This window comes from Protopterus annectens, chromosome 2.part1 (genome assembly GCF_019279795.1).
Source record: "Protopterus annectens isolate FY-2018-M chromosome 2.part1, PAN1.0, whole genome shotgun sequence".
Taxonomy (NCBI): Eukaryota; Metazoa; Chordata; order Ceratodontiformes; family Protopteridae; genus Protopterus; species Protopterus annectens.
The window spans coordinates 1,436,547,457-1,436,571,257 of NC_056729.1; the positions used below are offsets into that span (position 1 = coordinate 1,436,547,457).

Genomic DNA, 23,801 nt, shown 5'->3' on the forward strand with positions numbered 1-23,801 from the left:
AGAGGAGGTGGAGTATCGGTATATATTAAAGACATACACACCTCCAGGCTGTTCAGATAGTATGACTCACTGGAGACACTCCAGGTGCAGTTAACCATTGACAAGACCCCTGTACAATCATAGCTAGCTACCAGTCCCAAAGTCTGACTCAAGATGTCCAATATGCCTATCTGGACCTCTTTGACTCTCAAGATTCAACCCTTTACCCTGATCCTGGGTGTCATAGATTGGAAGAACTCACGCCAGAACATGAATGCTTGGAGATTCCTCTATTTTTGTCCGTGCAAATGCCTTTGAACAGCTAGTCGATACCCCCACAAGAGGTGATAATCTCTTGGACATGGTATTAACCAACATGAGTAACAACTGCAGCATCCCTGCAGTATCGTCATCCCTGGTAAGATACAACCATAAAGCTGTCACTTTTGAAGTCACCCCCCCCCCCCCCCCCAGTATCTAGGGTCAAACATAAAAACTTCTCCAAAGCTGATTACAGCCTCCTGAGGGATGGTATAAACAGTTTCACAGCCCCCCTTCCCCTCTCTAAGAACTGGTACCAGTATCCAAAACTACACCAAAGCACTACACAAGCATTTGTACAGATGCATGTAATCGGGAATACCAGACAGGAATAAATCATCCTCCGCAAGGAAGAGTAAAGCGGTCTGGTGGACATCTGCAATAAATAAACTCTATAACAAAAGAAAAACATTGCTGTCCAGGACCAAGAAGGAGCAGGTGCCCAAGAGCTCTCTCTCCCCTTAGCCTGAACAAGCAAATAAGAGCACTGGTGAAATCCTCAAATAAGAGCACTGGCGAAATCCTCCAAAGCAAACTTTGAGTCCAAGTTGGCCACATCTACTAGAGACAGTCGTAAGGCCTTCTTCACATATGTTCGCATTCTCAAAGGAGGTGCCCAGATCTGTTCAGAACTGGTGGTCAAGGACACCATATATACAAATGCCGTAGATGTAGCAAACTTGCTGGCTGACAGATTCGGCGAAAACTTCACTCCTCTCTCCCCCCATCAGTAAATCAGGACATCCCCAGTACCTGCCCCTTTCCTGTTATATCCAGGGAACAGGTCATCACTGCTCTCTTAAAGGAAAGAAAATACAGCCTCCATGGGACCCGATAAGATCCCATCCTGCATCCTACATGAACTTAGGCAGGAACTTGCAGCACCATTAGGCACCCTATTCAGCCAGAGCCTGAGTACCGGCTTCATCCCAGCTGAGTGGTGGACAGCCACTGTCATGTCTTTGTACAAAGGTGGAGCATCCACTGATTGGGAAATTATAGACCCATCAGCATAACTAGCCTGATCTGTAAGGCCATGGAACGGATTGTCATGGACCTCATTAACAAGGACATTGGCAACCTCCAAACAGTTGATCCCACATTTGGCTTTGTCAAGGGGAGGTCATGTCTGATAAATCTGGCCGAATTCTTTGAGACAATCACCAAAGCCACGGACGAGAGGAAGACTGTGCATGCTGCTTACCTTGACCTGGCCAAAGCCTTTGACACAATTCCCCACTCAAGCATAATAGATAAACTCCTCTGTCAACTAGGCATCAATCCATATGTTATCAGATGGATAGATAACTGGCTCACTGATGGAACCCACCTAGTAAAGATAGGGGAAGCCACCTCAAGCAGTAGACCAGTAACAAGCGGCGTACCCCAAGGTTCGGTCTTGGGGCCTCTGTTTTTTGGGATATACTTTTCTGAGGTGCAGGCCAAAACCTGTGGGCTGTGGCTGACCAGGTTTGCAGATGACTGCAAGCTGGGTATGAAGTTGTGGCTAGAGGAGGTTGACTCTTCTGCCTAGGAGGAACTGACAGGTACTAACTTTTACCACACACACACACACACACACACACACACACACACACACACACACACACACACACACACACACACACACACACACACACACTTCCTACTACCTGGAAGGGAGGCTTTCCTAATTAGAGTGCCACTTGCTAGAGTTAACTGCATCCAGTCTAAAGGGGTTATAATAGTGATAGAAGGCCTAGTTGTTGTGCTTCTCTGCCTGTTTTGTTAAGTTGTGGACAATAAGTTTTCTTGGACTGTAGGAAAGCAGATGGGATTCTTTTCCTCTTTAATCCTTCAACAGGGTAGATTTACATGTAGTAGGCTATGCATAGGACAAGTTTTGGCACGGCTGAGTATGTGTAGCCACAAGTACAGAAGCTGGTGTGTTCTTCTGAGAAACCTACAGCAGCAAAAGATTTAAGAACCTCACAGTCAAGTAACTTTTCGCCCATGTTGTGTGAGATCCTGATACACAGGAATTACAGCATTCATGATTGCATGTGTAATGTCTGTAGTATTTGCCACCTTCTATTTGGACTGAGTGAGGTGTAATTCACTATGTAAATGTCTGAGCAACATTTTGCTAGTGTATATATATTTTTCTTAGTGATCCACATTGTGCAAATATAACTGTTTTTGAAGAGGTTATAGTCTGGCTTCTGTGCATCTTGGTGGAAAGTTGCATTGAGAAAGTCCATGTACACAGTATGTTCTGATTTTGATTAAAATATTAGACTTTGACTCCTCCAAAAAATATTTTACAGCACAACCTCTTGGTGTTTGTGCAACAGTTAATGTCAGTTGAAGAGCAGTAAACTTTAGTCTGATGTCCTTCATGGATGCATCTGCAGTCATAACAAGTGGGTTGTCCTGTCGTCAGGCAAGGCAGCCCTCGGCCGGCTTCATTCCAAAGTCGCCGCTTCGCTGATGTCGCGACTCACCCACCGCGCCATCTCTCTGTCGGTATAAAAGATAAAGCATCAGCCGACGCCCCAGTCTTCTTCGCCTTGTGGCGCTCAGCTGCTGAAAGCTGTCAAGTGTCGCCCGGATGGAGATGGAGAGATTACTTCTACGACTACTCTTCTAAGACTTCTAAAACTAAGCTGCTTTTCTTCCTCAGCCGATGTCAGAAAAAATGTAAACAATTGTTAACAAAGTGAAACAAAATAAACACAAAAGATAAAGACCTCTTCTGTTACTGTTGTCCTTGTTTAGGCCACGTAGCGGCGCAGCCCATTACGCCTGTGCCTGTCTGTTCAATTTCAGGACGAACGCCGGAGCGCCGGTGGGGCCAGTTTTCGGTTTTGAGTTTTTGTTTACTGATACGTGGCGTCATTATGCCGGCCGGCAGGATCCTCCTCACCCAATCTACCAAAAAACCAAGTCCGAAAGATACTGCGTCATGAAAGGGCGGTTTCGCGAAACTGAAAAAACCACAAAACGAGAAAACTGACGGTTCAGGGCGAGAAACAAATGCCACAACCAGCTTGAACCTATTCTATTCTTACAACTATTCCCTAAGACTCTTCAGACAAATGAACGAAACAAGTTCACTACCACTATGGTCTGGTTGAACTCACCAGCAGCCCTTGCAGCAGCTCTCTCTCACAGGCCATCAAGAAGCTGGCCTAGCCAGCTCCAGCACCCAAGAGTAAGCCCAGCCAGCACCACCCCCAGTACAGCCCTCTTTACTAAATCAGTGCCTTTTAAACGCCCAAATTTTAATCTCTAATGCTTTTCTCAAACAATTTCAGCCAGACAGATAGAGGATCTCAGAAGAACCCAGGCAGGCCTCTCAGCCCCAGCCTTGAGACCTAGGGCAGAGCCCCTGAGCAGGTGTCTTCCATGATTTCTGCAGATTTCTGGTGATTCTATGATTTGACTGACTGAGCTGCCTCTCCACCAGAAGCTGCTGAAGATTCATCCATTGAAACCTTGCATCCCAGAATCCCCTCCCAGCACAGTTCCAATAGCTTCAACTTGCACTTAGGACCTTTTCAGCAACAACAGCACAGCCTTCATCTTTAGCACCTCTCCTTCTCTGTAGGATGATGCTCACTTTTTTTGCCTTGGCTCAGCACAGGCCCTTAGCTATACCTCCTGTGCTTCCTCTCTGTGCCAAATGAGGTAGATTTTACCACCTTTCCTGCCCAAGCAGCCCAGACAGCCCCCCCCTCTCAGAGTCCTAAACTCAGGGCCAGGGTACCCACCCACAAAACCTATTCCCCACTTGGAAACAGAGGTCATTAGAGAGATGGGCAAAAAGGCTAGACAGACAGCTAAAGGGACTCGAGGTCATTAGACTGTGGGGCTAAAAGGAAATAAGAGTTCTACTCTCACAGTTACAGGTTTACTAACTTCAGATAAACTAATTGATAACCAGTGTTTAATGGCTTACTCAGAGATGTTAGACTAACGATCTCCTTAAAAACAACGCTACAGATTCAATCCTTGAGTAAATAAGATCAGCCAATACAGGGTGTCATTTAGATAGCAGTACGATATGACAGTGAGGTAGCTACCATTTGGAGCTAACCATAAGTTAGAGTGAGATAAGAAGGCATGCATGGCTGCGCATGTACTTTTGCTCAAAGATTTAGTTTTGTTATGTTTACCTGCCCCTAAAATTATGACAAATTTTTAAAGAAAGTTTGGAAGGTACACCCCCAAGGCAATAGAAGAAAAGGCTCACAAAAAACAAATCTGTCAAAAACTGCCTAAAATTTCAAAGGCAAAAATAGCAGGCTTAGAGCAGGAAAGGGCCCCAGAAAATTGGTCCTTTCCTGAAACCAAAAATTTGGAATAGACGAGGAGGAGGCACAAACCAACCCAGAGGCCATCAGCACAAGAGGAGCCAACCCAAGGTAACAACAGAGGCAGGACAACAGAAAGCCCTACACAAGAACCAGGACTTCATAGCAGTTTCCACAAACTACAATTAAATAAACAAGCCATAAAATTTTTAGCAACCAGCAACAAAAGTGTTACTGTTTACTCAGCCACTTTTACCAATAACAACCTTCCACAAACAACCAGTCAAATCAAAAAGAAAAACAGCTCCACCACACTTCTTCACTTCCAAAGCTCACGAAAGAAATGGAAAGTCAAATAACAGGAAAAAAATGGGTCTGCACACAGCAGAGTTTCCAAAAAAGGAAAAAATGACTGGAGAATTCAGTTCAAGAAAGCAGAATTAGTACATCATTGTCCCAAAATTCAAAAAGCCAAAGACTTCAATTCTCATTGTGCACCAATTCCAAATCTTGACCCTACATACACCTCTCACCCAAATACTGCCAATCCCATTCGACCAAGAACTCAGCAAGCATTCTGCTTCTTCTTGTGATCGACCTCCAGATCAAAAGGGAGCTCAACTTGGCTTACCTACTTGCACAGATCCATTCAAAAATTCTGCCAGGACTGCACCATTAGAGATCTTGCAGGATCAATTTACAATCACCTCCACGACTGCTATCGATCACCAAATTCAGGGAGCAAATTAACTGGCAGGACTTTCAAATATTAAGGACTACATGGGATACAACCGGCTTCAAAAACAAAAGGCTGATACTCTGACTGCCTGGACACAAGGGGACACTGAAAGCAACAGTACAACAAATCATTACAAAGGGGCAAACACTCTTGACAAAGGACTGGGATACACAGTCAATTTGCATGTAAGTTAACAGTTTACAAAACAAACAAGGGCATTCCTTCTTACACAACAACGACAATCTTGGTCCCATTTGCCAGAAACAATAAACAAAAAACATATGGCATTCACTTCTGAAAGTATGGTCCCAAAACAGACACAAGTTAAAAACAGAAATCCCACCTGAATTTATTGTACTACATGAGTTCCATGGTGGGGAAATCATGGTTAATTCAGGTCCCAAAGGACCAGTCCTACCAGAAAAGAAATCATGCAGTCAACTAACAACAGACGCCGACTCCAGGATGGGGCTTAGACCATGGACAAAAACAGCTTCAGACCTGGCTCAGATCACCTCACCTGCCGGAGGCTCAGACTTCAACCAACAAAGTACATCAGAACAAAAACTACACGTATCACTCAAAGAGACCCCCACATGGGGAACAACAGCAAACACAAATTCAATGCATATCTCAAGAAACAGGAGGCATCATTCACCCGATCCGCTAAAATAAATTGGAGTCACAAAACAAACAAACCAAGCTACAAAGAGGCTGAAGGCAATAGTTGATGATACAAAGCACAAACAGAGGAGACATTAAGCATTCAACATACAGGGAAACCTACAGCATATAGCCCTATGCACTTTCTTCCTTGGAGCTGTGGACCCCACACTCAGCTACAACATTCCTGATTCGGCAATATTTGTACAAGGAAAGACCTGTTTTAGCAGACACAATAGCAGAGATAGACCTATTACGCATCTCCCACTTCAAACCAAAAGGACTAACAGCACATGCACAACCCAAATGGGAATGCATAAGATAAGCAATACTTCAATTCACCTGGAACGCCTAAATCATAAGCTGATGCATCCAAACTTCCCTAAAGTCAGCAAACTACCCACTACAAAAGGACACAAACTGGAGAAACATCCTGATACCTCAAGCCAGCCAGGTCCTACACTAACTCCACTACTACTAACATCATACATCAAAACTCAAACGCCAGTAACTGACTGTAGCAAAATACTTTACACTACTGAATAAGCCATCCAAACCCAAAGAGTGCAAGTGAACCCACTGAACAACGCATTTGAGCAGAACATGAAGAAACCTATATGCTGAAAAAAAAAAGGTTAAACTGATCCTGCTAAAAAGAACGCAAAGAACTGCAAAAAAAAGATATGCTCTAACATTCAGAGATAATCACAAGGAAACTTCTAATCAAGAACTTCTAAAAGAAACAAGACATACATGCAAAAGCTATCTTTTGAGAATCTGGAAAGAGTTTTGCTGTTTTGTGCACTCCTTGGTTTCCTGCAGTTCATTTGCTTTGATCCAAATGTTTCCAAACAAGGGCTGTAATCTTACTCCTCAGGGATCTAACCTGCATCAGAAACTCTTTCAGAATCACCCTTGAACAGCAGACAATTTTAGACCTTTGTGCTTCAAAAAGTTGCTCAGATCACCCTCAAGAATGTAAACCAGCAAGGCAGGCACCCAGAACCACAGGGGATTTAAACTTTGTGCTAGAAAAGTTGACACTATCATTTCAGAACACAGCAGCAACAGCAGACCCACAAATACCCATCAGTTTCAAACCAGTTCTTACTGGGCCCTACTTTCTTAGGAGGGTTTCTTCAAAACAGTAGGGCAAATGAGGGATAGCCCTTCCTAATCAGAACAATGTACAGACATGCCATTAAACAGAATGAAACAAAATGCAGCCAAGGGATGTACATTGTTTGTAAACCTAGGCAATCCACCTACCTACCTGTTTCCCAACCCACAAAACAGAGGAAAAGGAACTACTTGACACTACTACTCCCAAACAGAAAACCAAAACCTACTACTTTAAACAAGAATAAAAATGGGAGAAAAGACTGTTCAACTTTCAGCACGCTAGCAACAGGAAAAGAGGATAAATTTTTACTCTACAGCAAATGGACATTTGGATTGGATATTATATGCTCTCTCCCAACATGGAAATTCCAGGGAAAGCCCATAATTCCTGCACATTTGCCAAGCATTCATTACCACACATCCTCTACCTCAGGTTGGCCGATGCATACATTACTTAGCAGGACTGCAGACTTGTCCCTGAAGAGATATCCTCCCGTTAGGTTTACCATAAATGTTGATCCCCTACAGCCGTACTGCAGATGCAACTGATTACCTCCTTAGTACAGTTTAACCCCATAGCTTGTTTATGTCTAGTCGGATAGTCCTCTAGAGTCTTTCAGTTATGGTTCTTTTATATGCTGTAATCCTTGGGGTGTTGTAAGCTTTACCTCATCTATTGGTTATGGATACATCCTAATGGATTTTGTTGTCTATCCATTGCTCTCTGCTAAAGCTCTGTGTTCCTCCTTACCGCTTTACCCTCTCAATATGACGAACAGAGGGAGTCTTTTATGGTGTATTTGTTTGCTATTATGGTGTAAACATATGCTTGTGTTGTTAGGCTTTTTTTATGACAGGGGCTGCTGATGACGGACAGTTTTAAGATGTCCAGTCCGGAGCTATTACATTTTGGACAGTAAAGCCAAACTGGAAACCTGCCACAGCGTGGGCTAGACCCACTTGTTATGACTGCAGATGCTATCCAGAGCGCCGACATCCCAGCCCGAAGTAGGTGACGCACTGTACTTTCTAGACTATAATCCTGAAGGCAGTTTTGTAGTACAAATTAATTTAAGTGTAGGCATTCTTGTCTTTGGTCTAAAAAGAACCTGGTTAACTTTACTAGAACTATATTGTATTAGATTTTATAAGTTGAAGGCACTGATTTATGTAGAAGGGTTAAATTTGAAGCAGATCTTGAGTATGGGAAACAAAATGTGTATGTGTTTTAATTCTATCCCCACCCGAAATGTTGGCTTGAGCTATCCCCTTGGGAATTAAGAGCTGTAGTGTTTTGGTTTATTGAGGCAATTGCAAAATTACTTGTAATTCCGCTACGGACAGTGCTGGAATTAATGAGAGTAGACTGTTGGATTCCATTAGTTTCTTGATTTTGAAAGGTTTCTTTGGTTTCCTTGGGGCTCCAAAATCTGCACTATTAAGTCGTGTCACAGAACATCTTTGATGGTTTCCTAGCAAACTGTGTCAGACTTATTACTGAAGGCTGCATTTGCGAAACATTTGGAAGTGAAAAGAAGGGACTCTGAAGTTTTTCTAAGGGAAGTAAGTTACATTGTTAAAATGCTTGGATGTGTTTTTGTAGATTTCAGGGTTACTACATTTTCTTTTTCTCAGATGTGCACTGTAGTTGTGAAAATGTCTTTCGTGAAGTAACTTCTTTCCTTCTTAACTTTTAAACATAAGCGACAGTAAACAGTGGCATGCATCATCCTACAGTTCTGTGCTTATTCGTATAAGCTTTTACATGGGGTGTAATGTCCTCTGCAGACACAGCAGCTGCATGAACTTAGTCAAGTGCCCACCAGTTTCACCCCTGCTAACTGAAAAACAGTTGTAGCCAGTGTTTATGTAATCTAAGAATAGAGAGGAGGTTGGATTGTACAAAAGTTTTTTACATCTTGTCAGAATCATTTAGCTGTTGTGCCTTTAAAATGTTTAATGGCTTAGCCTATAATTACAAAATGGTAATTCAAATGCTTGTTATAATAGTGCTTGCATCAGTTTTACTTTCCTTGTTACAGTCACTTGACATTTTGTAGCTGAGAAAAGTGTGCTGCCTTATTTTCCCAGTAAATGTAGAAAGAGAAAAGGGGGTACATTAACAGAATGGTGTTCCACAAAATGAGTTGTGGATATTGAACAGTCCTCTGCAGTAGAAGGTCCAGCAGCTGTAATAGATGAGAAAATCTGAGTTGTCCAAACTGGCAAAGTTCAAAGTGCTTATTCACAAGACATTCTGATGGCCAAGAATTTTATGTCCTGAGTGTTCTAAGTGGAAATGCTCTGTTTTTCTTCATATGTCACAATTTCCAACACAAACGATGCTGAATACTGTATGTCACTGCCAGGTGTCTGATTTCACTGATTAGTCTCCTAGCCTGCTGCATTTTGTACGACGAGTGCATGGGAGAATCTATGCATGTAAGCTCAAACTCTTTTATTCTTTACTCCATTCAGTGAATATGTACTACTTTTCAATATGGGTTATTGGCTAGGCTAGTAAGGGTTTGCAGACTGATTGTTACCTATGAGTCAGTAATTGTTATTTTCTGAAGTATTCGCAGGTTAGTTCCCATCCAGTTAAGTATGCTTTTAGGTGATCTTTTTCCAAGTTTAACCTAAGCGTGGCTTTTTTGTATCTATAAGTCTTAAGCCTTTTAAACGCGTAACAGTGATGTTATATCTGTCTGTTCTTGGTAATGTATTAGTTCTCTTAGCACTGAATCCCTAGAAACAAGATTGCTCATTCAAAGATGAATCATAGTTTGAAGTGTGTGTGTGTGTGTGTGTGTGTGTGTGTGTGTGTGTGTGTGTGGGGGGGGGGGGGGTTGTAGTCCAGACTAGAACCTGGTAAATTACTTGCTGTGTCACACTGGTCTAATGAATGTTCATTTTGCTTGTAAAAAGTCATACAGTAAACTCTCAAGTTAAGCGGAACTCAAGCAGTCAGAACAACAAATCGAAAAAATACAGTACAGTATGAACAGTTTATTTTTTCATGTGTTGCATTTTCTGTCCCCCCCCCCCTACAGAAACACACCATACGTTTTTAGAGTTTGAGTTTTAAAAAGAAAGATACAAATAAATTCCCTCTCAACACTCTTGCTGCATACTCAGTCAGTTTGCATCAGATTGCACATTCTCTCTCTCTCTCACACACACACACACACACACACACACACACACACACACACACACACACACACACACACACACACAGTCTCTTCAGCTTTCATGCATGCATTCACTCACTCTTTCTCTCCAATCTCTCACACACACATACTTCAGCTTTCATAAGTCTCGCTGATCTCTCACAGTCACTTCTGCTTTCATAGATACATCCACACTCTTTGTTCAATTCCAATCCACTCTGCATGCCACACTTTCTAATGGAAATATACGTTTAAAATATTATTCCAACCAGGCTTTTAATTACTGTATTTCAATATTAAAATAAAATCAGTACAGTGTTTATGGTATGGTACAGTATAGGGTGTATGGGATTTGTCAGGTCTGTTTTTTTAATAGTAACTCTCAACAATCCCCATGGATGACATAGTAATTTTTTGGAATGGGCCAGAACATAAGTTAAATGAGTTTATAATTTATTTGTATAACAACGTTCTTTCTCATATTCACCCACAACATCACTTATGACCAGTTACAGTATTTGGATGTACTCAATGAAAAAGTACCAGGAGAGAAGGCATTTAAGTCTAGTGTGTTTAGGAAAAAGACATTCTCCAACTCCTATTTATTTTTTGCTAGTGGACACCCCTTCAGTCAAAAGAAGGGAATTGTGAAAGGTCAATTTATTTGGAGTTGCAGAATGACCTCTAACGACCGACCTATGTTATTGAGAGTAGTAAACTAAGGGCTATGTTCATGGAAAGAAAATGTTCAATTGAGTTGATAAAGCAAGTGGAAGGTGAAATTTTGAAGGAAGAAAAGGAAGGTTTGGTCCAATTTTGGGCAAGCCAGAGCTGAACACCCATCGAGAAGAAACCATGATACTGACCAAACTGGATGGAATGGTAACTTTATATTGAATTTCAGTAATAATGCTTGTTGCATTAAAGATATAATTTTACAAAACTGGGAGAGATTTGCGAGATATTTAGATTTGGATCCACTATTTAAAAACCCGCTTAGGTTCACCTATAGAAAGGGTAGGAATATAAAAGAAATGTTGGAAAACTACAAGGTGAATAATTCTAGATCCAAGAAGGGTACATATAAATGTGGTTCTTGTGCACAATGCACACACATTCTACAGGGGGATTCTGTGGATTTGATAGGTAGAAAAACAAAATTGGTAACCAATTTTTATTGTAATTGTGACACTTATGGAATTATGTACATCGCTATATGCAAGACCTGTGGTTCTTTCTATACTGGAAAGACCAACAGGAAACTTGAGCGACGTATATTTGAACACATGAATGACATAAAAAATGTAATATAAACAATGCCTTGTAAGCACAGCAAAGAATGCACAGAAGCTGTTTTTGGGTTCTTTGTAATAGAAAAGGTTGAAACTGACCCATGGTGGGGGACCATGGGAGACCACCATTGAGTTTAAAGAACTTCTCTGGCAGTTAAGATTAGAAGCGAACAAGTCCCCAGGACTTAACCAACATGTTTCACTGGTACCAGTTCTCAAATTAAGATCTGCCAAGCTCTAACAAAGAATAGGCTAAGGGTATGTTTTACAGAACCTGTTTTATACAATCAATTTTTTTACAAGTAATTTTATAAATAAACAAAACATTGAGCTACATAAAATGTTTTACCTTGTTAGGTTATTTTTTAGGACACCTCTGTTTCATTATGTACACAACATGCATTTTAGGTTTTTATTCAACATGGGAGGGGGGTGACGTTCTGTTTTACCTTTATGCACAGGTATTTGTTCACTGTGGATGTATATGCAACTGTTCTGAATTATTTATTATATTTATTACATGACCTTATATAATTTTACACTAATGCTGAGGGATGTATTGATCAGAATGGATTAGCACTGTATTTATTGAACTAATGTTATAGAAATTTTAGTACGAGTGTTTTACTATTATCTTTAAATTTTTGTCATTTTATTTAATTGGGACTAATTACCATCACCAGGTAATTAGGAAGGAGGTATATAAGGAGGGACTGCAATGTGCTACTTATTTCTGATGAAGTCCTGGATACACTAGGACGAAAATGTGGTGTCTTTGCAACATTAAATAAAACAGACTTTTTTGCTCCTTTCTACGCTGTGTTGGTGGCTTCGTTTTGCTGGTTCCTAGGTTCTTTATTTTTGGAAGTTTAAAATATTATTCCAACCAGGCTTTTAATTACTGTATTTCAATATTAAAATCAAATCAGTACAGTGTTTATGGTATGGTACAGTATAGGGTGTATGGGATTTCTCGGGTCTGTTTTTTTTAATAGTAACTCTCAACAATCCCCATGGGTGCCAGTTAACTGAGAGTTTACTATACTTCTAAAGTAGGCATTGAATAACCTCTTGATTAGTGGAACATTTATTACCTTAATGTGACATGGTAGATACGGCGTGGCCCTTATTTTTGTCACTGTTGGGAAGATAATGTATCCCCTCCTTTAGTTTGTAATACACCTTTGATCATTTAATGTTATCAGTTGCTTTTCTGTTTGCATACGACTTCCTCATATATGTTCTTAGGTTCATAGTTGTATACCAGACTAATGACCACTGGAGCCTTTATAATCCTAACCAAGCATCCCAGTTGTATCCTGCAAGTTTGTGGCTCAGAGTTTTTTTAAAGGAGTGTGCATAAGCTAGGGCAATATTTACAGGCTGCCTCTGTGCATTACAGACATAGGTGCTAGCCCCATTGTGTATTTCCAATTTCCCATCCACTGGTCCAGTTCCCTCTTGAATAAGAGTTAGGAAAGAGCTTTGCTTCACGTGGATGGGAAGCCTGTTCCAAGGAAACAGAACATACTTGTCCCTCCAATGTGTCCTGTTTATATCGCAAGCAAAGTTTAAATTTTTAGATCAAATAATTCTGATACTATTTCTTTTGCAGATAGTAATACACCTTTGGTCAAGGATGCTTTGTATGCCAGGCATAGATTGCCCCTCAACAGTCTGTAGTAAACAGAGTATAGAGACATGGCTTTGAGGCAGTCTGCATAGGACATGCTGTATATGCCCTGTATGCTTTTTTGGGAGGAACCTCTGTGGATGTTTCAGTTGTATGTGTCTGGTTAGGTACATACCAGAGAGAGTGTTGAACTCTGTGATGGGCCTGATGAGAGCTGAATACAGTGGAACCATGACTTCCTTGGACCTAGATACCATGCCCTTACTTGTAAATTGAGTGACATAAAATGATTTCCTTACTACCTTAGACACGTGTTGGTCGAAAGCCAAGTTACTATCTACATATGTACCCCAATCCCTGACTACTGGTTCTGCTGTTACAGATGTGTTATCAGTGAGGTCCTTTCCTAGTGTGGCTGACTTCCCAAATGATCCTATCATACATTTCTTGGTATAGAGTTTTAAACCATTGCTTAGCAACACTCATTTGTCTGTGTTAATCCTTCCTGTATGTCCAGTCTTATTTTGCAGTCATCTACAGAGGCTCAACATTGGCTTTGACTTCTGAGAAGTAAATGCCAGAATGTAGCAGACCCAACACTGAGCCTTGAGGGATGCCACTATCGACTGATGTCTTTGGGGAGATGGTCTCCCTCGTCTCAACTTCCTGGGTCTTATGTGAGTTTCCTCCGGGTGCTCCGGTTTCCTCTCACGTTCCAAAGGCATGCAGTAGGTGGATTGGACACTCTGAACTGTCAGTATGTATGAGTATGTGTGTGAGTGAGTGGCACAGATGAACTACCTTTGCAGGGCTAGTCATCCAGAGGTGTAAACCTTGGCTCGAGATGATTGTCGCTGTTGAAGTGACACCCCAACCCTATGTATGCAAAATGGGGAAAAAAAGAGCACTGAGGATGGATGGATCTGAGAGGCAGATGGCTATTCAGTGAGTAACACTAAGGTTTATGCATATATCCTTGAGTTTGTTTACAGTGCCCAAGTGAGGTATAGTGTCAGAGGACTTAGTCAAGTCAAGGGAGGCAGTATGCACCATTTTGCCCTTATCCATTGTGTTGGTGATCTTCTCAAAGACGTCCATCAGGTTGAGTAGGCATGATCTGCCCTTGATGAAACCTAACTGGGTTAGGTCCACTGTTTGAAGATTTTCTGTGTCCTTGTTAGTCATTTCCATGGCTTTGCATATGAGACTAGTCACACTTACAGTACACTCCCTCCTTATCTGGTCTTGCTGGGACTGGACCTTAGGCTGGATAAACGAATGGCTGGTTAATCAGAAAAAGCGTACAAAGTAGCATTTATAGGTTAGACATCCGCTAGAATAACACAGTTTGTGTTACTAAGTGTAAAACTCAAATGTCTGTTATTATTTAGCCCAGAGGAGGCAGAAGTGCTGTTCTTCTCTGTTGCCTTTTGCTAGGGCTACGGCAGAAATTTGATGGCTGGTTAAAAAGGAGGCCAGTTAGAGAGGCCGGATAAGAGTCAGTCTACTGTATGGATCTACAGTTCCTGAGGACTGTTGATGGCCCACCTCTTGTGCAGAGGGATGATTGTTGCAGTTCTCTATTCATGTGACACAAAGCCTGTCTGGCAGCTATTTTTAAACAGTGACTCCTATGGCCATAGGCTATTTGAGGCATCCTGGGATATTATCACATCCTTCGATGCAGTGATTTTGGCCATAGAGACTGCATCTAGGACCTGCTCCCTAGTGAGGGGGTTGTTGCTTGGTTTTCCTGGTGGGTAGCCGGAGGGGGAGGTAGGTAAAATTGAACTATGTCTTCCATCTCCGTGTAGGTGGTTCCATTTGCAGTCAGTTTTACACCCTGCTGTGTGCTGCCTTTGAGGTGTCTGACAGCACAAGAAAGCCTGTGGTTGTCCTTTGCCTGTAAGGCTATCTTTGCCTCAAATTTGGCTTTAGTAGGCTTAATTTGGCCGCTTAGTAGTTTAGTGTGTGTGTGTGTGTGTGTGTGTGTGTGTGTGTGTGTGTGTGTGTGTGTGTGTGTGTGTGTGTGTGTGTGTGTGTGTGTGTGTGTGTTTATCATGCTGGCTGTAGCACTTCCTAATCTTGGCTGTAAATATTTTCTTGCATAACCTGTTTGTTTGGATTCCACCAGGGTGGTTTGTTTGTTTTTTTGTGAGTTAGTTCTGGGCCTATTCCTGGTAAAGCACAGCTATTTATATACAAAAAAAAAATTCCTAGCTTGTTTCCTGCCTTTCCTGTAACTTGTCTAGTCCAAATACAGACTTGCTGTATCCAGGACTTGTTTGTATGCTCCTGAGCCCCCCAAGTCTTTCTGTGTTGGAGGGAAGCCTTCTAGCTTATCAGTGGGAGTGGTAAGCACTAGGTAGCATATGTACCTCAGGAGGAGAGGTTTCTGGCCCAGATATTATAGTTTATTGGCGGTTTGGGAAGCTCTTCCATCTTTCAACCTTCTGATTCAGAAGCCTGTGTTTGTGCTTGTTTCCTGCTTTTCCTGTTACTAGTCTAGTCCAGGTACAAATTTGCTGTATCCAGGACTCTTTGTAAGCTTCTGTGCCCCCCCAAGTCTTTCTGTGTTGGAGGGAAGCCTTCTAGCTTATCAGTGGGAGTGGTAAGCATCACATAGCCTATCTACCATGGGGAAAGTGGGTTTTGGCCCATAAATTGTAGTTTATTGGCCGTTTAGGCAGTTTTCCATCTCTTTCAACTTGCTGGCTTAAAAGCCTGCGTTTGCACTTGTTCCCCACCCTTCTTGTAACTAGTCTAGTCCAGGTACAGATTTGCTGTAGCCAGGGCTCCTTGTAAGCTTCTGAACCCCCCAAGCCTTTCTGTGTTGGAGGGAAGCCTTCTAGCTTATCAGTGGGAGTGTGGTAAGCATTAGGTAGCCTATCTACCACAAGAGGAGTGGTTCTTGGCCCAGAAATTGTAGCTACTGGCCGTTTGGGCAGTTTTTCCCCCATCTCTTTCAACTTTCTGGTTTAAAAGCTGCACTTGCGCTGTTCCCACCTTTCCTGTTACTAGCCTAGTCCAGATACAGAGTTGCTGTATCCAGGACTGTTGGCAAGCCTCTGAGCCCCGCAAGCCTTTCTGTGTTGGAGGGAAACCACCTAGCTTATCAGTGAGAGTGGTAAGCACTAGGTAGCCTATCTACCACAAGAGGAGTGGTTCTGGCCCAGAAATTGTAGTTTATTGGCCGTTTGGGCAGTTTTTTCCATCTCTCTCAACTTCCTGGTTTTAAACCCCTTGTTTGCGCTTAATCCCCACCTTTCCCGTAACTAGTCTAGTCCAGGTTCAGATTTGCTGTATCCAGGACTGTTAGTAAGCTTCTGTGCCCCCCAAGCGTTTGTGTTGGAGTGCAGCCTTCTAGCTTATCAGTGGGAGTGGTAAGTACTAGGTAGCCTGTCTACCACAAGAGTAGTGGTTCTTGGCCCAGGAATTGTAGTTTATTGATCATTCAGGAAGTTGTCCATCTCTTTCAATTTCTGGTTTAAAAGACCACATCTGCGCTTGTTTCCCATCTTTCCTGTAATTAACCTACTGGAAAGCACCAGAAAGCCTTAAACTGATACAAGCCTTCTAGCTTAAAAGAGACTTTGGAGTGATTGAGTATCGGTTATCTGTATTTTCTTGTTGTACTTGACTGTTTTCCGCCTAAACGCTGATTTTCCCAGCACTGTGATTTAAAAGCTTGTTTTTTTTCACATATTGTACTTATTTGACTGCCTGCATTTTTTGTTTAAAAAAAATGTTTAACTGTTGTAGGCTACACACTAAAGTGCCCACTTGCAGTCGTTTAAAGCTGTTTTAAGTGTACTTTTTACTGTTTTTGCCTTATGTTTTAAAAAAAAAAATTTGTTTCCCTCCTTTCTAAGCTAGTATAGTCCATTTTTTAGGCTAGTGCTGAATTCAGGGCTGTGTTACAAGTTTCTGAGTTGCCCATACCTTACATGGATAGAGGGAAGTTTCTCTGTTCACCTGTGAGAGAGGGGAACTTTGAGCAGCCATCTATCCCTGGAGGAGTGGTTCCAGCCCAGAAGTTAGTAGTTTAAAAACCACGTTTGCACGGTTTTGTGCGCCGGGCAGCACTGGTTAGCTAGGGTTAAATTATTCCTGGCTCCACTAAGTCTCCTCTTCAGTTTTGCACTTGAAACTAGTCTAACTCTCAACCTAAGCACTCAAAAAGCATCCTATAGTCCAGCACTTGCTCGGACCTAATAACAAGCACGAATATACCCTGACACTTGATTGCCCAGCAGGGCAAGGCTCTTTATCCACCCCTCACCAACCAAGCAGCTCACCCTACTATTCAGGCATGACCAAAGGACAACTTCAGATGTACTCTCCAGTCCAGCTGGTGAATCTGGGTATTCTGAGGCAAAGTTACAACTGCCCCGTGTACACAGACAGCCCTCTCCTCCTACCACAAACCACTAACATATGCGAGAGATGTAATTATATAGCCAAACTGGAGGCTAAGATCTCTCCACCCAAGACTGGAACAGTCCTGAGGAGAGGGTTAGCACTTGTACCACACCTCCAGCCTCACATAGACCTACTAAACCAGCACTGGCAAAAAATACACATAAATACACTAAATCATACTCTGAGGCTCTAAATAAAAACCTGCAAAAGCATCAGAGAGCTCCAAAGCAGACACCCACAAAACCTGCACCTCCCATCACAAACCAGACAACTCATAAAACACAAAATCAATGTGCCGCACAATCACAGCCCTTAAGGCAAAATAACATACCTAACACACTAGTAATAGGTGACTCAATAGTCAGGCACACTGACGCCCCACTCACTAGGCTGGACAAGGAGAAGGTTACTGTTAGCTGCCTATTGGGAGCCAGAATCCGCCACATAACACAAGCACTCAGGTCACTCCAGAACAAGTACAAATATGACTCTGTCATTGTTCAAGTTGGTGTGAATGACCTGAAATGTATCTCCCTGAACTACATGAAAAGAGACATGGAAGAGCTCTCTGATCATGTAGCCCAGGTGGGTATGACCCTGACCCTGAGTAGCATCCTGCCCTCACCAAGAATGATATCTCAGTATAAAGAAAAAATGATCAATTTCAACAATTGTCTAAGCTTCCGGTGTCATTCAAAGGGGATCCAGTGTCTGTCAGCCTGGGATGACATGCTCGACAAGCTGCGTTGCTTCGCAAGAGACTGCTTGCTCCCGTCACCCCTTGGCTTTCAAATACTGGCCAAGGCTCTTGCCCCCATAGTGCCTTTTTTAGGCGAGGTTCAGAATTCAAACCCACCACCGTCAACAGCACAAGTAAAAAAAATGAGGGTTATGCTACTTAACGCCAGGAGTTTAAATCCCAAATAGCATGCGCTCGAAGCACTCCTAAGTATGGAGAACGTCGACATCTGTGCAGTAACTGAAACCTGGTTCAAGGCTCCAGAGAGCACTCCAGTACTACTGGGCTGCAACTCATACCACACATTTCGGCCACAGAACAAGGACCGAAACACAAAAGGAGGGGGGTGTATCCATATTCATCAAGGATACTCACCTCCATGTTAGTGGCGCAGCATGATACACCTGAGATCATCCATGTTGCAACTAACATCGGGCAAATCTGCATTGCAAATTGTGGCCTGCTACAGATCACCCTCCATGACCCAGGACCACCACTCCACCTTTCTGGAGACACTGGAAAACATGAAGGTCGTACCGAACACCCTGATATTGGGCGATTTCAATTACCCTATCATTAACTGGGAAAACTACTTGAGTACAAACTCCCAGGCTCAGCGCTTCCTTGCATTTAGCAACTCAAATGCCCTGGATCAGCTGGTAAACTCCCCTACCAGAGGCCGCAACATATTGGACCTGGTCATCACCAACATGGGCGACAGGTGTTCCGTACCGGAGGTCAACCCCGTCACTGGTTAGATCAGACCATAAACTAATTGCCCTGGATGTCCACACCCCATCCCACCCTCACCCCCAACCAAGGAAACCACAGTGAAAAACTTCTAAAGCAAACTTTGCCTTACTTAAAGCAGAGGTGTTGACCTTTAGCGTGGGGGCTGTGAAACTTAACACTGCCCAAGATGCAGAATCCTTCATAGTTGCACTCTGAGCACCTACAAGGATGCATGGATCGTGCCATCCCTAGCAAGACCAAGGCTCACTCCCCTAAGAGAAGTAAACCAGTCTGGTGGACCCCTGCCATAAACAAGTTATACAACAGAAGGAGGAAACTAGTTCAGAAAAAAAGCAAATCCCAAGAAGGAAAGACATCCCTGATCAGTATCCGTAAGAAACTAAGGTCCCTCATTAAATCATCCAAGGCTAACTTCGAAAGAAAAATAGTCAAGGATTCTAAAGATAACCACAAAGCCGCCTTTAGCTATGTCAAGAATCTAAGTGGCAACTCGCAGATATGCTCTGAGCCAGTGCAAAATAGCACAAAATATACTGAACCTACTGATATTGCCAACATCCTGGCAGATTCAGTGCAAACTTCACCTCCCTCTCACCTTCAAAAGGGCCCACAACAATACCGGAAAAGTGTAGTGTCCCGGAAATCACAGAAGCATAGGTGAAAACAGCCCTTTCAAAAGCCAAAAACACAGCATCAGTGGGGCCAGATGGTGTCCCAGGCTGCATCTTGCACAAACTACAGAACGAACTAACCCCCCACCTAAACACGCTGTTCAGCCTCAGCCTCTCCACAGGCTATGTGCCCATAGAATGGCGCACAGCAATGGTTATTCCACTCCACAAAGGAGGGGCCACAACTGACCCTGGTAACTATCGCCCCATAAGCCTGACTACCCTGATCTGCAAGGCTATGGAGCGCATCATCATAGAACTCATTAACAAAGACATTGGGAACCTCCAAACACTTGACTCAACCCAGTTCGGCTTTGTTAAGGGCAGATCATGCCTACTAAACCTGGTTGACTTCTTCGAGAGGGTCACCAAGGCCATAGATGAGGGAAAGGTGGTTCACACAGCCTACCTTGATCTCGCCAAGGCGTTCAACACTATTCCTCACTCGGGTATTGTAGAAAAACTCACCAGCCTGCACATAAACCCCTACGTCACAAGATGGGTTGCCAAATGGCTTACAGACAGAACTCGCACGGTAAGAATAGCGGGCTCCAGGTCCGACTCTAAACCAGTCACAAGTGGTGTACCGCAAAGCTCAGTTCTGGGACCCCTACTGTTCGGCATATATTTTTCAGAAGTACAGGCAAATACAGGAGGACTATGGCTAACCAAGTTCGCTGATGTCTGCAAACTGGGAGCCATAATTGACTCTCCGGCTGACACGGACATTCTTCAAAAAGGCCTTACTGAGATAGACACCTGGTGTCAGTCATGGCCTCAAGCTAAATGCCAAAAAATGCATAGTCATCCCGTTTGGGAAAAACAAAACACCCACGAATTACCACATAGGTGGCAGCCCACCTTAATACAGAAGAGATAAGGGACCCAAGTAGCTAGTAATCTCTCCTTTGACAATCATATTGCCAAAGTAGTTAGGAAATCCTTCTATGTGGCCCATCTAATTACTAAGGGGTTCGCATCTAGAAATAAGTTATAGTGCCCCTCTCCTCGTCACTCATCAGACCCCCATCATAGAGTACAATGCCCCATTTGGGATGTACCTCACAAGACGCTTCCAACAGCTGGAAAGACCACAAAAGCACCTCACCAAGAGGATTACTGGCCTCAAACATATGTCCTATGCAGCCCGACTGAAAAAACTCCAGCTGTACTCAGTGGCATATTGCTTACTCCGAGGTGATCTCTGCCTGACTAAAGCCATGGCCAACTCAGAATTGATGGACATGCTCCACCTAAAGAATTCCAAGTCACTGCGAGCCACGTGCTCTAGTGAGCTAAACCACGCCACAGCAATAAATAGAACATGCTGGAGGGAGAGATTCCTGTCAGAGACTCCCCATGCTTTGGAACAAAATTCCTAACTACATTAGCAGAGCCCCTCACTAACACTCTTCAAGAGAAGCCTTGACGAGTGGATGGGTAACAAAAAATATACCCCTGGGATCACTTCATTGGCTCTGCTTGACAGAGGCTCAGTCAAGCCGACAACACTCTGGCTAGGCTTAAAAATGCCCTTGGGGCAGATAGCCTAGTACCTACCTATGAACCCATTTATTGGCATCTGTTGGTGTTTAAAAAAATGGCTACAGTGTGTATCCAAATACAACATAGAAATGTGGTTATCACTTGAAAACCTTTCTTTTTTTATACTTGTAGAGTCAACTTGTGAAACAGATGCCAGCATTTCTTGTGTGTGTTTGGTGTAACATTTGAAGGTATTGATGCATTTTTTTTATTGTGAAATGGGCCAGGAAGGGTTGTCAGTATGAGACTGTAGGTTGTTGTTTTTCTTTCGGCTTTTCCCGGTTAGGGGGTGTCACAGCAGAACTCTGGTCCGCTAATGATTGGCAGTCGATTTGTATGGTGCCGAGGTGCCAGACCGATGCCCAACTTTCAACGAAGGCACGCCCATTCACGCATGTCTTTCGAACGCCACTCTACCGCGGGGAGGACATGCAGACTCCACACAGAAGGTGCTCCAGCCGAGAATCGAACACAGAATGTAAATTTTTAGCTGAACTCTTGTCTGTGTCAGTACCTAATTGAACATCTTGTCTCCTGGAATTTAAAATACAACCTTATTGTTCATGTCTGTATGGTCTCAACTGTATGTTTGTCTGAGTTTGATCTCCCAGGAACAGTGCTGAAGAGGGGCTCTCAACTCTGTTGGGATTATCCCTGTCTACAAGTAGAATTAAACTATATATATATATATATATATATATATATATATAAGTGGCAAGGGTGGCTCATAGTACTGACTGCTGAGCTGCAGCCCCCCCCCCCCCCAAAAAAAAAATTATAGCGGATTATTATTTATTTACAGATTTTCATTTAAAATGAAAAAAAATTGTAATTCCCATTTTAGGGAATTGGAATATCGCTTGTGAGTGAAGTTTGGCATTGAATTATAAAATAATCAGTTTCTCAACAGGGCTGATTTATAAAATAGCCCCGTGTTATTGCAGCTGAACTGCATTTTTGAAATGGTGAAGCAGTCAGGGCTACTTTCTTATTGGTTCAAGCTACTTCAGACTGAAACAGCCTGAAAAAAGGGTAGAAATGTATAGTCATGAGGTTTGCGATTAGAGGATTAATTGCCTTTTCAGGAGTCAGGGCCATAAATAGTACGGTACAGTCTACGGACAAGACAAATTAGTGACACTTTTGAAAATTAATAATGGAAAAGTTGAGAATAAAACTACGAATTACGTGTGTTTTCTGAAGTTTATAACGGCTGTCATTATTTATTAAGACCCAGAATCAGAGGCATTTGAGAGGTTGTGGGTCTGTCTCTGTCATTGTTTAATGGCTAGTTCACTAATCCTATAAATTATTAAAGCATTGCAGTGATGCATACATTTTGTATGGTACAAGATAGTGTTTGGTTTTACGGACATTTCCATTTTAGAGAACAGTTGAATTGTAGCTGCTGCATTTACTTAATGTGTGTGTGCTATTCATTGTAAACATTTTCTGCAGTGTTAGAAGCCCTGCACATTCAGTCTTGGAATGGGAGTAATGGTGCTAATGGCAGTTTATTGATTTTTCATGTTTGCTTCTTTTTCTTTTTCTGCAGAAGCACCTAAGATCTTGCTATGAATGGAGAGTCAGGAGCAGGGGTGGTTACATCACCACCTCTAACAAGCACTCCTCACAAGGAAAGGTATTTTGATAGAGTAGATGAAAGTAACCCAGAATACCTACGTGAGCGCAACATGGCACCAGATCTCCGGCAGGACTTCAACATGATGGAACAGAAGAAGCGAGTCTCTATGATTTTACAGAGTCCGGTAAGAGAACCTTTAATGTGTAGCCTCTTAAAAAGAATACTTTCCTTTTGTACCTGTGCAGTACTAAGGTAAGGTAAGTTATTTGTGCTACAAGCTAGCTCATTGTACACATTTTTACCCTTTTAACTGTAGTGTAAGGTGTCTTTAAATGGTCTAAATTACAGTTTCTAAACTGGACATCTTAGTAACAACTGCCCATACCTAGGAGAGTCATAGGTGAAATCCCGGGCAGAAATTTACGTTTTCTCATCCTGTCATCCAGGCTACCCTTAAACAGGGTCGTAGAGGGGCTTTGTTTGATGTGAACTGGTAGTCTATTCTAGAGGAGTGGCAACCTGTAAAACTTATCTGTCTCTCTCCAGCAGGTCCTATGTATTTCAAAAGTTAGGTTAAAGTCCCTGGAGCAGGTGACCCTTGTCCCACTCTACTTGCTGATGTATAGCATTTCCATTGGGTTTGGATCCGAAATTGCTCTGTAGATCAGGCACAAGTCTCCTTTAAGTAGTCTGTACGCTACTGAGTACAGTGGCAGTAACTTCAGTCTGTCAATGTGTGACGTGCTGGAGACCCTGAATTTTCTTGGTTAGATATTTGAGGTCTGTCAAGTTGTTGCAGATGTCTGGTAAGGTATATACCAAAGGGAGCATTGTACTCAATTATTGTCCTGATGAGGGTCAAGTACAGG

General features: G+C 42.6%; 1 protein-coding gene across 13 annotated transcripts in view; it reads left to right on the forward strand.

Moving 5' to 3' along the window:
* The window catches only part of ADD1 (adducin 1), a 1,467,941-nt gene that overhangs the window by 381,025 nt on the left and 1,063,115 nt on the right, over positions 1–23,801 (forward strand). For 12 of the 13 annotated variants that reach the window (XM_044062916.1, XM_044062918.1, XM_044062905.1 and 9 more), the window contains one exon: positions 22,903–23,116. In XM_044062916.1, the coding sequence (XP_043918851.1) occupies positions 22,922–23,116 (195 nt within the window). In that variant the 5' untranslated portion in view covers positions 22,903–22,921. Of the gene's footprint in view, positions 1–8,523; positions 8,683–22,902; positions 23,117–23,801 lie in introns of those variants that run through there. The other variant, XM_044062908.1, reaches the window with a different exon arrangement.